At 42.3% G+C, this 17,265-nt stretch overlaps 1 protein-coding gene across 1 annotated transcript; it reads right to left on the bottom strand.

Annotated features, from left to right (window-relative positions):
• Positions 1 to 13,204: 13,204 nt before the first annotated feature.
• LOC109196924 (uncharacterized) lies at positions 13,205 to 17,017 on the bottom strand. Its single transcript, XM_019351514.1, has 8 exons — positions 16,967 to 17,017; positions 16,435 to 16,689; positions 16,099 to 16,347; positions 15,705 to 15,962; positions 15,320 to 15,622; positions 14,950 to 15,219; positions 14,745 to 14,828; positions 13,205 to 14,598 (listed from the first exon to the last, which is right to left on the bottom strand). The coding sequence occupies exons 2-8, from the start codon at positions 16,674 to 16,676 to the stop codon at positions 14,532 to 14,534; spliced, it is 1,473 nt and encodes a 490-aa protein (XP_019207059.1). The 5' UTR covers positions 16,677 to 16,689; positions 16,967 to 17,017; the 3' UTR covers positions 13,205 to 14,531.
• Positions 17,018 to 17,265: the final 248 nt, after the last annotated feature.

Genomic DNA, 17,265 nt, shown 5'->3' with positions numbered 1-17,265 from the left:
CTTCCGGGGATCAACACTGGAACAATAAGAAGAAAACATTTCTCTTGTGCCACCCTATCACATTTTTTCTCCGTATTCGCAAAGACACAGTGAAGTTCCTTAAGACCTTAATCTGTACTTCTCCATCCATCTTCTACATCCTCCGTTGTTCTCATCTCTCACATTTTCTACATTCACCTTAAAGTACTTCCATTTTCTCAGCACAATCTCTTAATTTGTTAGGGTTTCCCTGACTATCCCACTTTTTCTTTGCTAAGCTCTTTCTTTGAATGCTTTCCTGTATTTCCTCATTCCACCACCAAATCTTCTTGTGTTCTTACCTTTGTCCAAATGATACACCAAACACCTTCTTCGCAGATTCCCTCAGTACTATAATTGTACTTTCTCACTCATCTGGTAACTCTTCCCTAGCACCCAGAGCTTTTATAAGTCCTCCATAAACTCCATATAATATTTTTTCTCTTCTCTTCTCTTCTACCAGTTAATCTGCCATCCTAGCTATCAGAATTTTGAAACTAATAAATATCTTATTTATGTCCTGTTACCTTTAATAAGGTGTTCTAAAATGATCATACATGAAAGGATATTTGCAGTCATGAGGCTCAAACAAATGTGGTAATGCAAATAAGACAATGTTTTGTTCTAAAATGGTGCAGAGTTCTATAACCCCAAATCAATAAAGTCAAAATTTGTAAATCCAAAGAACTACCACAGAGATAATACAAATTGTACTTCAATATTAGCATTCATGGAGCTTAATAGTCATCAAACTAATTTCAGAAAACATCTATACAGAGTTAATCATGTCAAACTATAATTTATTTACCTGAGCTGTGAGATATAAGGCAGACACTGAAGGAAACTCCTCACTTCACTCTCTTCATCTGGCCAGCTGCTCACATGCACTTGTTTCTTCTCCGGTTAGAGTTTCAGCACTTCCAGGAAGATGAAGATCTTTCTCTCTGAGAGGTTTATGGACCTGGTAGATGGTGCTGACTGTAAAACTGACTGTAATGATGGAAGGACACTCAAGTTTCTTTTAGTCTCATAGTCTTTCACATGGGAGTACAGATCCAGCAGAAAGTCACATGGATATGGACTCAAGTACCAGTGACCAAAAGGGAACGTTTCATATCTGCACAGTGATGATAACAGCTCCAGTATCTTCTGTTCTCTCTCTGCTGCTGCACAGAACAGATTCCCAAAAAAACTTCCTTGGTGGTCATCTGACCTCAGTGGATCCACACTGGAACAATAAGAAGGAAACACTTAGCGAAGATTTGATCTCAGCTGCATAAATACAATCACATACAGTTACTGAACTGTAACTGTCATTTTATTTGCTGTCTCACGGTGCTGAGAGTAAAACACTAAATATCAACAATATAGAAACATACAGAGTGGAACAACAATATCTACACTTCATGTCTTGGACAACAGCAGCTTCACCTGCTGCTCAGATCACACATGTGGAAATCACTCTTACTCTACACTACATCTGCAGATGGAGACACAAAACTGCTGCCTGAAATCTGAAATGTATTGTTCACTGTAGAGCTGCTAACAATGTTCATCATGGTTGGTAAACTTCAAATTTCGTTCAGTTTTAGCAAGGTACAAAATCTAATTTTATTGAGTAACTAATTGTATTTTTTTTAATTTACTTCTAAAAGTGCTGTGAAATTTATTGATGAATAATGTCTTCTGTTCCAGTGTTGCTCATACTTAAGATTCCTTTTTAATCTTGAAACAGATGCAATATTAAAAAAACAAAACAAAATATTGTTTAAAAGTTAAGTTTTAATGTTCTTAACGTTTTTTGTTGTTGTTGTTTTTCTTGAGGTTTTAACATGAATAGTGACATGATGACCTTCATTAAGACAAAATAAATCTTTAAAACTAATAAAATCCATTTTATTTTTGTCCTGCTAGATTGTGTTGAAGATTTTATACTGTCACGACTGCTATCGTAATGTTGTATCATATGCAAATTTAAGTGTGCAGGTGCCTTTCCGTTGTTGGTGGATCCAGGGGACAGTTCATGCGGATTGGCTAACTACCTGGAGATGATGTATTTGATGATGGACGCCATGGACGCCCAGGGGATTTCATCCTCGGCTCATCCCAATCACCAGACCTTGTTACCTGGCCAGTGATGTTCGCCCTTCACAGGAGAATGTAGGGATGGACTGCTTTTTTGTTTGATTATAGTTTTCTCATGTTTTTCTTAGTTAGGGAGGTAAGTTCCTGTCGTTTGGTTTAATTCTCTCACAGGTAAGTTTGTTACACCGTTTAGATAAGCTCCTTTTGTTTTCTAAGGAACTTGGAAAGAAAAGCGTCTGGACTTCTTTAAGTTGCTTTCACCTCTCATCTGAGAAGCTTCTTCAGTTCCTTTGGTTTGTTGTTTTGGCGTTAGGTCCACCTCGAAGTTATAGTCCGCTCCTTCTTTTGTGTTAAATCACCTTTGGAATCAACTCATTGCAAATAAATCATTATCAAATTTTACTAACTGTGTGATGTGTTGCTTGGGGTCTGACGAGGATGGCCTGGCCACCCCTAGACGGGCCAAAACAATGCAATGTAACATCTGTCTCTACAGTGTCTCCTACTGGCCACTTTTGCTACTGTAATATGTTTATAATGCTATCCAGTGAAACAATAATTAAGGCAAGTGCTGCACAATTCTAAACAAGGCTACTTATTATACCAGACTGTCAACAATTACAATGAACATGTTCTTGAGAAATCCCAATGAAAAACAGGGACAGAGAAAAGTCGAGAGTAAGCTGTTTTTGTAAGGAATAGTGTGTGTTTCAGAACAATACTATTTCTTCCTGGACATACGTAAGGGTATTACAATTGTGTTGCAATTCAAAAATTCCTTTATAAATCATCTATAACATAAAATATATTGAGGTAAGGCTGTTGTGCATGTGATAACCACACAGGTATTTAGGTGTTTTTTGGCTTTGAATTGGCCTTGTTTTTTGCAAGTTAGGTCACCAGCCTTGGTAAAAACCCTCAGTGTTTAGATGTGCTTGGTTTGTTCTACACACAAACTGTCATGGTCCGGGTGAGTGCCTGTGTTTTTCCATAGAGCCGGCAGTTCCACCTCTGGGAGGAACCACATCATTCCTGCATGTTTCCCACACGTGTGGACAATCAAGCTGTTGGTATTTAGATCCAGTGTTCTCAACCATTCTTTGCCAGACTTCGCCTACTACTTACCAGGCTGCTACGTGCCATCTCTGAAAATAATCCTCACCTAAGGACGCTGGACTTCTAGACAACTCCACAGCCACAGCTCTTGCTCTTTTCACTTGCCTGCCTGCCTCCCTGCCACAGTAATTGGAACCCCTTGGATTCAACACCTCTCATCCAGACTGAACCCCTCCACGCTGTTTCTTCCCCTGTGGCAATGACTCTGAACTCCCCAGTTCCCTCCACTCAGCCTGACCTTACCTTTGCCCCACATCACTGGAGCCCAGTCGGGGCAAAGCTCTAGTTATTCAGATTTTGCTGTCTAGCTCCAGTTGTGCTTAGTATTGCTAGTGTTACACATCTTTGTCATAGCTCATGTTGATCATATTATTCATAGTTCACGTCAAAGTTCACTCACTGTGTTATCTACCTGCACTGTAAATAAATATTGTTTCACACATTTATTTTCGCCTCCGTCTGAATTCTGCATTTGAGTCCTTTTCCTCTGATTTGGCCGTTGGCCGTGACACAAACAAAGCTAGAAGCTGACACTGATGTGGTTGAGCCTAAGGTGGCAGGGCCTGCTAGTTTCAACATCCTGGGCCCTGCCTGGTAAACATCGACGTGTTAGTGCGGGAGGAAAAAAGAAAAAGAAAAAAGAATAATAGTGAGAACAGGCCATGACAGATGGGTCTCACTCTCATGTAATAAATAGATGTGGTTTTTCATGCATTATTATTTAGGCTTTCATGGGTTTTGTTTTTTGTTTTTTTTACAGAAGGAATAATCTTTCAGTTTCTAGCTGTGCATACAGCAGGTGAGTGAGGATGAAGCCCAGCGCATCACCGGAGCACCACTTCCTGCCATAAAGGACATCTACAGGAAGCGGTGTCTGAAAAGGGCTGGGAAAATCATCAGAGACCCCAGTCACCCATCACATGGACTCTTCACCCTCCTGCCCTCTGGGAGGCGCTACAGGAGCCTCCGGACTAAGACCACCAGGTACCGGAACAGCTTCTTCCCCACAGCTGTCAGACTCCTGAACTCTGCCTCCTGACATCTGACAGCCTCTGTAGAAATTATCCACACCCTCACTTATCTTAACTGCACTACTGTATAGCTCTGTGTAAATAATCATTCTGTACATACAATAATTTTTAACCTTACAACTGTTTACAACTTGCATAGTTCCCATTTCTGTATAACTGTATATCTCATATTTCTGTAAAGTTATTTATTTCATACTCTGTATAGTTTTTCATATTTATATCCTGTTCATATCCTGTACATAGCTTGTACTCACTACAGCCTGTACATACCTATAGTTATAGAATATTCACAACATACTTCATACCGTGTACATTATAACATACCACAACAGACCCATTTCTGTAATATACTTGCATATCTATATTATTGCTAATATATATTGTAATATATCTATATCACTAAAGCACTTCTGGATGGATGCAAACTGCATTTCGTTGCCCTGTACCTGTGCATGTGCAATGACAATAAAGTTGAATTCTATTCTATTCTATTCTATTCTATTCTATTCTATTCTATAAAACAGCAAATACATTACTTATTTAAGTGTACAATTAACAAGTACAATTTCACAACACAGTACTTTTCATTTACCTGAGCTGTGAGATATAAGGCAGACACTGAAGGAAACTCCTTGCTTCACTCTCTTCATGTGAGCAGCCTGTCAGCTCTACTTCTTTCTTCTCTGGTTGGAGTTTCAGCACTTCCAGGAGGATGGAGGTCTTTCTCTCTGAGAGGTTTAAGGACCAGTCTTCAGGAACAGACTGGAAAACTGAGTGTAATGATGGAAGGACACTCAAGCCTGTTTTACTCTCATAGTCCTTCACATGGGAGTACAGATCCAGTAGGAAGTCGGGGTGATAATAATAATTATCCATGTCTCTCTCATGAACAGGGGATGTTTGATTTGTGCAAACTGATGATAACAGCTTCAGTATCTTCTCTCCTGTCTGCTGTTCTCTCTCTGCTGCACAGAACAGAGTCACAAAGAACCTGACTGCTTCATGAAAATCTAACCTCTGAGGAACAACCCTGGAAGAATAAGTAGGAAACATTTAGTGATGACTTGATGTAAGCTGCATAAATACAACCACACACTACTGATGGACTCCATCTTGTCCATGTGTGTCCTGTATATAATGAAAGTCCATTTTAAAGCCATCTTCCATCAGAGCAGCTGAACATTGTTTTCAGACTGTTACTGACTCACAACACAAACACTAATCCTGTGTGTGAAATCACTGCGTGCTGAACTGTAACTGTCATTTTATTTGCTGTCTCAGTTTTTCTGTTATTTTGCTAGACTTTCCCTATATGTTGTGTCAAGTCTGAATATGTTAATATATGATTTCAATTAAATTTAAAGAAATTCAATTTCATTTATATAGCACCAATTCACAACAACAGTTTTCTCAAGGCGCTATATATTTTAAGGTAAAGACCCCAAAATCGAGATGGTCTGGGTGAGCTGGCAGTATTTGTCCACTGTGTACCTGTGTTCTCCCGTATCCGCCCTTGGGTCAAGCCCTCCTCAACTCACCTGACCCTTATCCTCTGCAATCAGCAAGAGAGTATTTAAGACAAGTGTCTTCATCCCTTCTCCGCCAGTTCCTCAGCTAACTCATGTTGATAAAAGGCCTTTTATGTTTTATGCCAAGATTGTTTGCTTACCATGTTCTCTTTGTGTTTTAGCGTTTTCATCACACCACTACTCAACTCCTCAGCTGCTCGCTTGGCAGTACAAACTGGGCAAATGAGAGATGGACCCAATAGACCCAACTCACGCAGCAATCTCCAAGCAAGGAGCGATATTAGGAAGTCAATAACATTACAGTTTCTGAGCAAACAGTGTAAATTGATCGGGACAAAATCTTAGCTTAGTTGCTAGAACTTCAGTCGAGTTTGCCACCTAGTCAAACCCCTCTGTACCTGTGTCAGCTTTGTTCCCCACTCCCAAGTGTAACATCACTAAAAAAAAAAAACCAAGTATCCATAACTTGAAATTTTGAGTTGTTTTCTTGAAATTTCGACTTATTAACTCGAAATTTCGAGAAACATAACTCGAAATTTGGAGAAACATAACTCGAACTTTCGAGTTACTTTTCTCAAAATTTCGAGTTAATAACTCCAGCTTCAGCTTCGGCTTTGCCCGGTCCAGCCTCCGCATCTGCTTCAGCTTCGCCTGGTCCAGCTTCAGCTTCAGCTTCAGCTTCGCCTGGTCCAGCCTCCGCATCCGCTTCAGCTTCGTCTGTTCCAGCTTCAGCTTCAGCTTCGCCTGGTCCAGCTTCAGCTTCAGCTTCACCTGGTTCAGCTTCAGCTTCGCCTGGTCCAGCTTCAGCTTCGCCTGGTCCAGCTTCAGCTTCAGCTTCAGCTTCGCCTGTTCCAGCTTCAGCTTCAGCTTCGTCTGTTCCAGCTTCAGCTTCAGCTTCACCTGGTTCAGCTTCAGCTTCGCCTGGTCCAGCTTCAGCTTCAGCTTCGCCTGGTCCAGCCTCCGCATCCGCTTCAGCTTCGTCTGTTCCAGCTTCAGCTTCAGCTTCGCCTGGTCCAGCCTCCGCATCCGCTTCGGCGTCGCCTGGTCCAGCCTCCGCATCAGCCTCGGCGTCGCCTGCAGCAGCCTCCGCATCAGCCTCCGCATCAGCCTCTGCATCAGCCTCGGCGTCGCCTGCAGCAGCCTCATCATCTTCGGCGTCCCCTGCAGCAGCCGCCTCAGCTTCGGCCTCGTCTGGTGCTGCCGGGACCACGCTGCCTTCAGGTCTCAAACTGCCGCCTCAACATCATCAGTCATCTGTCAGGCCGCTTGTTGGGCATCATCGCCACTGTGGACGACCTCCTGAACGCCACCACTGCCTCCCGCGTGGCCGGCCTCCGGACTTCTGTTGCTGCCACCGCCTCCCGCGTGGCCGGCGTCCGGACTTCTGTTGCCGCCACTGCCTTCTGCGTGGCCGGCCACCTGACCTATGTTTCGGACTCTGCTCCTCTGCGTGCATTTTGGACATTTGGTTTGAATTCCTGGGGGGCTCTTGTTTTGCTCTGTTCTGTGTCGTGACACAAACTTTTTCACATTTTATGCAACATGTTAATTTGATGTTTGCACCAATGATCAGTGTCCAGATATTTCATGATTTGTTCAGTCTTACTATCCACATCAGCAGTAATACACAGGACTAACTTCTGTTATCTTAAAGACCTCATAGTATCAGAGCACTTTGCTCTCAGACTGCAGGTTTGCTTGTGGATTCTAGAGTATTTAAAAGTAGAGACTTCAGCTTTCAGGCCCCTCTTCTGTGGAACCAGCTCCTAGCTTGGATTCGGAAGACAGACACTATCTCTACTTTTAAACTTAGCCTTAAACTTTCCTTCTTGATAAGCCTATATTTAGGGTTGGATCAGATGACGTTGAAGCCCCTCTTAGTTATGCTGCAATAGGACTAGGTTGCTGGCAGCTTCCAATGATGCCCCGAGTGTTTCCTCCTCATTCATCTCTTACGACTCCCTGTGAGTTTACACACCACTGCTGTATTTAATCATCAGTTATTAATGAACTCTGGCTGTCTCTCCTATAGTTTGTCTTTTGCCCTGTCTCCCTCCCGTCACCCCCGACTGGTCACAGCAGATGGCTGCCCTTCCCTGAGCCTGGTTCTGCCTTATGTTTGTTATCATTAAAAGGGAGTTTTTCCTTCCCACTGTCGCCAATGGCTTGATTTCCAGTATTGCAGTCTTTACCTTACAATAAAAAACTCCTTGAGGCGACCAGTTTTGTGTATTTGGGACATTAAAAAGAAAATTTAAGTAAATATTGAAAATACAGAAAATTCATAGTGAGGAGATGTTATGTACCAGATACAGTAGAAGGAAAAATGAACATAACTTATAGATATTTACTTGGAGTAGCATGCAACTACTGCATCTCTGTAAAGTACTGGAGTAAATGTACTAAGGCTACATCCACACATGCCCGTGTATTTCAGTAATTATAACTTTTTCTATCCATTTTGGGCTTTTGTCCACACGTAAATGTAGTTTTGGATCACTGAGAAACAGTTTTTAAAAAAATACCTGTGTACGTGTGGATGTGGCTTATATTACACTGTGCCACTGGTCATATCCGTCCTCTCCTGTCATGTAGCTGGAGCGTATCTCCTTACAGTTAAACCTGAACCGTGGATTTATTTGTTCTTCTGCACGTGCGCTCACATTGCTCTGCATCCACAGTTGTAATGGGAGAAACAGCTGCAGCATGAGAGCAGCCCCCTCAGTGTTCGGTGACTCTTGTCCCAACACCTACAAGTACCTGGAGCTGACTTACACCTGTCGCAGTAAGTAGCTCAACGGAGAATATCACATGATGTGTGATACAAGGAGAGGAAAAAAGAAAAGAGATATTGAGACACAGCTTCTCAAACATTCATTGATATTACCAATAACATGCTTCATCCCCGAAATGTAGAACAAGGCTAATGCTTTCATCTGATTAGTATGAATTTAATCCATTCTTGAGTTTAACTGTGACAGAATATTAAGACAGCTCAACATTTCATACTGTTAAATACTCCATCTGATCTCATGTGTTTCATGTTCTTTTGCAGGTCCTTAAGAAGACTGCATATACTGCAATGAGAGTATCTCACACAGAATAAAATTCATGAAATGTGAAAAAAAGTAGATGTCTCTTTGTGACTGTGAGTCATGGATGTTTCAGTTGTTTGTTTCAGGTTTATTTTTTATGTGCAGGGATGCAAACATTCATCAGTCCAGCAAATGCTGTTTCATGTATTTATAACACTGACTCATGTTGGGACCCTGCAGAAGTCACCTGTACACAATCTGAAAGAAAAAATCATGAAGTAAAATACGAGCTGTTTCCACATTTGAACTATGACTGTAGTTGTAGCACTCTGACAACTGAATTATCTCAGCAGGAGCAGAATTGCTGTTTCTGATTTCACCTTTAGTGTCACACATTTGTGTTAATCCCTCAACAAAAGCTCTTGTGGAACACACACACACACACACACACACACACACACACACACACACACACACACACACACACACACACACACACACACACACACACAAACACTACAGATAAATCAAGCTGGATTCACCTATGATGACTATGCAGTCTTGAGGATGCTGATTAGGGGAAAATGTGTATTGATAATGGAAACCAGTAACACTGACTGAACCAAAGAAGATTGTAAGGGAGCAAAGTTTGACCCTATCAAGAGGTTATGTTAGAGGCTGAAGAATTTGACTGAGAAATCACTAAAGCGTTAAAAATAATAAGAAAGGTGGTAAAAGGAGACTGACAAAGCAACAACCACAATCTCACATCATTTACTGCTTAAAGGAGTTCTGCACACTGAACTTTTCTATTCTAGCACAACAATTACAATATAATTCAGCTTCCAAGAGCTGAGTTTACTCATTTGATGATGGATTTTATTGGTTATTACCAAAGAGCTGGAATAATTTGTCTTCCGTCTTTGTTATGACAAAGTAATCCAAAGGTCCTGGGTTCAGTTCCCATGCTGGCCGGTCAAGCGCTCATTAATTTATCAGTATGTTAATGCACAGTTCAAGTTCTTCAGTGTAGCTGCACAACATGAAATCAGCAGCAGTGCTGCAGTGAGTGTCCTGTCCCTCCATCATCACAGCTTTAACTGCAGCACCAGAAAAGCTGTCAGATCCTCTTACTTTAAGTTAGTTTATTGGCAGCAAAATCCTTCATTACACGAGATCTCAGGGATGACAAAGTTTTACTGGCAGTGACAAAAGTCTTACTCCGCAGTATGAACATGACAGGCCTGCTATAGTTTTGTTTTGTCTTGTCGCACTACAGCAACTGATTCAACCACAATGTGACTCGAGGAATCTCAAGATCTGAAGTCAGACACTTGACCTATTCCTGAGAAACACTGTCACTATGTGTTCATTAAAAAAGCAGGAATTTAAAGAAAATGAACATAAATTAAAATTAAATCACTTTTTCTTCCTGTTGGAGAAAAATCCTTTTACTCTGCCTTGTTGGGTTTTTATCTGCTTTCTGTTCAGGTTACTTTATTTAAGAATAACCTTATTGATCCCAGAGGGAACTTCCTATTTCTGACATGGCTCATCTGCTATTTGTCCATCCATCCATCCTCATCCGCTTTATCCAAGGTCGGGTCGCGGGGGCAGCAGCCTAAGCAGAGAAGCCCAGACCTCCCTCTCCCCAGCCACCTCCTCCAGCTCATCCGGGGGAACACCAAGGCGTTCCCAGGCCAGCCGAGAGATATAATCTCTCCAGCGCGTCCTGGGTCTGCCCCGGGGCCTCCTCCCGGTGGGACATGCCCGGAACACCTCACCCAGGAGGCGCCCAGGGGGCATCCTTGTCAGATGCCCGAACCACCTCAACTGGCTCCTTTCATCCTATTTGTATGAAAATTAAAAGCCTGATGAATGATTTTCTGTATTTCTCTGTTTTACAACAGAGAGAGGAGTCTTCCAGCACTGATGTTGTAAAGTGGGTGATCCATGTTGTTCAGGATGGCTTCTCACATCTTTAATGTGCATCCTTCCACCACCTCCCTGATGCTGCCTCCCCAGCAGACTGCAGCATAGAACAGCACACTTGCCACCACAGACTGAAGGAACATCTTCAGTCTTTTGCTCTAGTTTCTTATCTTTTGGTCTGCAGTATTAAGTCCTCACATATAAATTTTTAATCTAAATCAAAACAATGACAGAAAATAAAGATAAGCTAAATAAGCTGATTTAGGTAAATGCAGCGGCCAGCAGTAACAGCTTGGTGTGTGGTTTGTGACTCAGCTGCAGGGGAGATGTGGAGCAGTGGGTTCAGGGGCCGGTGTTAGGGGAGGCTGGCTGTCACAGTTGGTACTCATTATGTCCATCATGTCTATGGGAGGCATAATTTGGCATACCAGGACCCACAAGGGGAGGAGAGCAGTGAGTTCAATCTGGAATAAAAACATGCTGGGTCAGGAGGACAACCCCTAGTGTGTCACTGGCCCACGGAGGAGTGGACCCTGCAGCTGCTCGTGGCAGCGAGGGCCTGTTCTATCATAATAAAATAACACAAAGGTGATGGGTTTAAAGACCCAGCAGTTGGAGCGATTTAATTTGAACACATGTGTCATGCTCCAAAAAATTATTTTTGATTTCTGACTGAACAAAATGGAGTGAGAGTCCAAGATCTCCAGCAGGGTGAGTGGACACGTTATAAGAGTTCTACTAGATGTTTAAGCTACAGTTATATCTTGTGAACCAAAGCCCAACTTTTTAAATACAGAATACATTTTCTTTATGAATTGATTTTAGCTCTGCAAATATTTATGCTGTTATTTTAAACTCCACTGATTAAAAATAGACACCTTTTATGAATAAGATTGATGGCACAGGGGCATGATGGGAAATATATTACCTGTACTTCCTGACCTTGATCTCTGTCATATGTACAAAATGCCCAAGGACCTGTTGGCAGGATCAGTACAACACCAGGAGTTTGGATGTGAGCAGTGTTGTAGCACAAGGACAAAGTTCTGATGGGTGAATGGTTTGTGATTTTGTAAAGGACTGAAACATTGTTACCACCTAAATCTGGAAAATATATCCTCATACTGTAATGTGTGTGTGTGTGTGTGTGATACATCTAGAAGCACATCCATTAGAAACGATTGCTGAATGAGGATCTCTATAAAAGAGTTTGGTTGTTGGTACATCCAGTGAGGCTATGAGGACCTTTGGTTAATGGACTTACAATGTAGCTTGCCATCACCAGTGTGTGAATGTGTGTGTGAATGGGTGGATGACTGGATGTGTAAAGCGCTTTGGGGTCCTTAGGGACTAAGTAAAGCGCTATACAAATACAGGCCATTTACCATTTACCATTTTAATGACAATACAATTGTCTTTGTGTTATCCTAGCACGGCTGGATCTGTTTCTGGCTTGTGATAGCCTGGTTGAAGAAGATAATGTGAGGTTATAGTATAAACTGACTGTGGTTGCTGTCCATGGTGCTCACCAAAGGCTGCAATGATGCTATTCATATTACTGATTATTGCTATAAATTATTTTTGCACTTAAAATGTGTGTTTGAGGGAAAGGGAGAAAATGTGAGATTCTGTGTTTGCTTAAGTAGAACGTGGCAGTAAAGGCCAGCAAAACATCAGTTTTAAGTCTGAGACAGGGATATAGACTAATATCACTCTTTCTAGCTACACACTTTACTGTGTGGGTGAGGTGTTAGTGTTTGTACACTCGACAGGAAACTTCTAACATGTGTCCACATTATTCTGCAGATTCTTTCCTTCGGCCACTGTTTAGGGGCTGAAATCAGCTTACAAAGAGCATTAGTTATGATTCTGCCATGAAATCAGGTTTGTTTCACTTCAGTACTTTGAATAATTTTCCAGAATGTTTGACCTTTTGAGCCTGACATGCAATATGCTGTGTTGGTTACATGACATCACTGTAATGCAAATAAATGATTGTAAACAAAGGTTGTAAAAAATATAGAACTGAAAAGGTATTTTAAAGTATAGCAAGAAGACTAAAGTAACAGTAAAAGTGAAAAATTATAACTGTACAGGGGGCTTAAAGGTAAATTAGGGTCTTTCCTGTTGGTGCCCTTTGGTATGTGCGGCCAAACAATCCAAAAGCTTAATGCTCTGATGTTACACTGTCAAAGAGAAAATGATGTGATGTGACTTTGTGGTTGTTTAGGAGATCCTGGTTCCTCTGTGTGACTGTGCCAGCTGTACTGACACATCCGAGTCTGCTGGATCTTTTATCTAAATGAGACTGACATACTCGTTAAGTATTTCCTGAATGATACAATCTCCCCATCCCTCTCAAACTGGCATTTTGTTTCTGTACAAATTTCCTGAATTACTGATGCTGCATAATGACTGACTTCCTATAACTACAATCACTGAAACAGAATCACTTCGATCACAGACATCCGAACTTTTATTTATTCCCCGAGTCTACATGAAGCTCTACATTAATATGGTAAAAAAAAGTTACATTTAAAAACCTGAAATGCATTAAAGGATAAATTCTTGCATAGTGTTTTTGTATACTCCTGCAGCACTCAGAGCACTTTACACAACATGCCTCATCTACACATTCATACAGGCACTTTCTCTGTGCTTAACTTGGGGTTAGTATCTTGCCTGAGGATATCTGGCAGCAGCCAGGGATCAAACCAGCAACCTTTAAATTAGTAGATGACCTGCTCTACCCCCTGAGCTACAGCCACCACTCATTATACATGAGGTCCATTAATGAGGAAAATTTCATAACAGTGTCACATTAAGAGGACAGAAAATAATCATTACCACGTGTATCTCTTAACATGAAATACGAACTAAAAATGATTTACATGTTTATGATCATTTCTTCCAGTTATGTCAAATTACCAAACACGGTTTTATCCTGATTGCTGACTTATTGCATCGTTACTCTGAGACATCATTCTAGAGTCTCTCTACTTTGTCCTGTCTGAAACATGTAGACCAGAATAAATACCGTTATCACAAAAGTACAAATAATAAATATGACCGACTCCCTGCACTGATAAAATGGTGATGGCTTCTGTGTTTTGTCTCAATAATAAAATAACAGAATCACAATTATTACAGAAATATCAGATATGTAAACATTAAGATGATCATCTGTCAAGTTTCAGCAGGGCCAATATGCAGGACTCTCAGGTTTAACAGGTAAATATAAAAGTGGGCAGATTAAGGGAATGAGACACAGCTGAAACCAATCAGGACAAGCAAACATAAATACAAGGAACAGAGACAAATGACTATCAAAATAAAACAGGAAGTAACTGCATGGGGAAATAAAGACTTGAAATCCAAAAGATTAGACCGAGAACGCAAAACTCAAAATTGTGGGTCTAAGACACAGACTGTGACATCATCACATGACCAATTAGACATCTGACCTCCATCAAAGAAAAATCTGCAGTAGCTCAGAAAGAAAAGAAACAGTGGGAAATTGAAACAAACACTGTTGGCTGCTCTTTGTCTCCATATAAACTGTCTTCAAGTGATTGTAGAAAAAATAAAAAAAAATTAAGATGGTCATCAAAACTCATTGGATGTAATGTCAATGTGTCGTACACCGCGACATTACACTGAGTCCATGAACACAGTATCAGTGCTCCCACTCCACCCAATATTTTCATGCAATGATGACAAGAACAGAGGAAACCAGTGAATCCCTGATGATGATGATGTTCATGACGATGATGATGACGAGTGCTTCACCAGACCTCAAACTGCTTGTGTTCCTTGAAGGCTGCTCTGTGCACGATGTTGTTGCTGTAGAGTCTAGAAAGAGACCAAAGCAGAGAGAGCAGACGTCACTCATTCACTCAGAACAACATGAATCCATGTGAGCTCAGACTGTGAATGATTCCTCTGAGAGTCTGAGGAGAAACTCCTTCACTGATGGGGACTGATTCATGTTGGCTCACCGCACACAGTCGATGGAGGGGTTGATGGAGAGCAGCTGCAGTAACACATCAGTCGAAGCATCAGTGATCTGATTGTGACTCAGACTGTAACACAAACACAACAAGTGGCTCTAATTGTTTGCTGCACATTATATTATTGTAGTGTGTGTGAACAGGTTGATGGTTATTGGTGCCTCCCAGAGAAGGATCAGTGTGTGACACTCACTCCAGGACTTGGACTTTGTGCAGATGTGTGATGAGAGGGAGCAGCAGCTGGTCAGTGAGCTGACAGTGACTGAGGTCCAGCTCTGTCAGCCCTTCACACGAGTCCAGCATCTGGACCAAAGCCCCACAGGCCCTCTGATCCAGCGTGCTGTGACTGAGATCCAGCTCTCCACCCAGAGCTCTACACAGGGACACCGCCCGCCTCACTGTGTCCCTCTCACTGTTCACAGGAACCAGAGACAGCAGCTGGAGGAGGACAGTTTTACTGACTCTAAACAGGACAAACAGAGTAAAGAGAAACTGTCAGGATGCATCAACACCAGTGTCAACGAGCTTCTCTCTGGTTTAGACTCTTCAGTGGTCTTTCCCACCTGAGGCGGACCCTGTGGAGGACAGGAAACAGCAGGTCCAGCACGCTGTCCTCCACCTCACAGTCTCGCAGGTCGAGCTGTGTGTCTCGGCTGCTGTGTGTCAGGATGGTGGAGACGGCCCTGCAGTCATCAGCAGTCAGACTCAGAGGCTCAGGCTGATCCTCCTCTGGTAGCTCCACACAGGAGGAGCAGGACAGATCCAAGCTGTGCTGCAGAGTCCTCAGCAGGCCTGACGCTGCCTCCTGCTGGACGTCACAGGCAGCACAGCAGTGGATGAACCTCAGCAGCTGATTCCTGTCAACACTACAAGGAAAACACATGCAGAAATGAACCAGCTGATGACTCTGTGTTGGACAGCACTGAGAAACGAGCTCTAATATCTGACCTGAGATGAGAAACTTTGTCCAGCATGAAGAGGATGGACTCTACTCCCTCTGCTGGTATGGAGGTCCACAGGAGGTTCAGTTTGACTCCATCTCCGTGTTTGAGGATGAAGATCAGAGCAGCACAGTCCACTGAGTCCAGCTCTCTGCTGCTCAGGTTGATCACATGACCAAGTGACCTCAGTAAACTGGGTACAGCGTGACTGTCATGAGCTCTGTAGAGCTCTCTGATGGAGCTCAACACAAAGCTGGGACTGGGCCTGAAAACAAACAGTTTATTTCCAACTTTGTTTAAAGGATCCATAAACTGCTGATTAAAGATGAGACAGCATTTCAAATCCTCCTGATTAAACAGCAGAAACTGTGTTTGGTAAAAGATCAAACTACATTCAGCACCTTTTAAACACAATCCTGTCCAGAAAGGGAAGCAGACGTGTGGTTTCCTCCTGTAAGAAGAGGTTCTTCCTCAGGTTCACAGTGATGGTCTGAGCTGACGACTGCTGCAGCAGATAGTGAAGAAGCTCCCAGTTCAGACAGCAGGAGGTCAGGTCTCCACCAACCTTACTCAAGAAGGACAACGTCAAGTCCTTGTCCTGGATTTCATGGAGGAGACACAGAAGCTGCTGGAAGCTCTCTTCACTCAGTCTGCAAAAAATAAAGAGAGAGAAAAACAAGTTAATCTGTTTTTAAAAACTACATGTTATTTGGCCTGTGATGTTCAGGACTTGTTACTTGACTGTTAGAGGACCATCATGGAGCAGCAGTGTAATGAGACCCTGAGCAGGGATGCAGGTCTCAGTCAGGTCTAACCGTGCGACTGTCCAGTATCTCAGCAGGGAAGCCAAACTACTGACAGCCCTCAACATTACTCTCTGTGATGGTCGGGCTTTCTTAGGCACAAGAGAAAGCTCTTCAACAGCCAGCGGACAGACCACTCTGCCTCTTCTTACCCACTGAAACAGGAGGAAGGACATGTCGATGGAAAGCCTGAAGATCAGAGAGACAAAAGAGCAGAAATGATGAACACCAAGAACTAAAGATTCAAAGCAGACAACAGATAAATGGTGTTAGAAGAACAAGAGGGAGTTATAATTTCACTTCCTGTGAAGCTGTTTCCAGAACATCAGTTTCACTTACCTGAGCTGTGAAATACAAGTATTGACAAGTATTCTATGGTTCTTATGAAAATCAAATAGTGGCTGCAAAAAATATAACTTGGAGAGCTTTTATGTAGAGTTAATCATGTAAAGTGCAGTACATTTACCTGAGCTGTGAGATATAAGGCAGACACTGAAGGAAACTCCTCACTTCACTCTCTTCATGTGAGCAGCCTGTCAGCTCCACTTGTTTCTTCTCTGGTTGGAGTTTCAGCACTTCCAGGAGGATGGAGGTCTTTCTCTCTGAGAGGTTTATGAACCAGACTGCAGGAGCTGACTGGAAAACTGACTGTAATGATGGAAGGACACTCAAGCCTGTTTTGGTCTCACAGTCCTTCACATTGGTGTACAGATTTAGCAGGAAATCACACTGATAGTCATCATCCACGTATCTCTCATTAAACGG

This window comes from Oreochromis niloticus, linkage group LG23 (assembly GCF_001858045.2).
Source record: "Oreochromis niloticus isolate F11D_XX linkage group LG23, O_niloticus_UMD_NMBU, whole genome shotgun sequence".
Lineage (NCBI taxonomy): Eukaryota > Metazoa > Chordata > Actinopteri > Cichliformes > Cichlidae > Oreochromis > Oreochromis niloticus.
Note: the sequence above shows the minus strand (reverse complement) of the source record. Positions and strands in the feature narration are given on the sequence as shown.

Bases quoted from the DNA above. Each gene is read 5' to 3' on its own strand.
- LOC109196924 (XM_019351514.1), bottom strand. From the start codon at position 16,676: ATGTCCTTCCTCCTGTTTCAGTGGGTAAGAAGAGGCAGAGTGGTCTGT. The intron at 16,348-16,434 runs GTAACAAGTCCT...TATTTTTTGCAG, and splicing joins GATGGTCCTCTAACAGTCAA to ACTGAGTGAAGAGAGCTTCC. The intron at 14,829-14,949 runs GTGAGTGTCACA...TTTGTGTTACAG, and splicing joins CACAAAGTCCAAGTCCTGGA to TCTGAGTCACAATCAGATCA.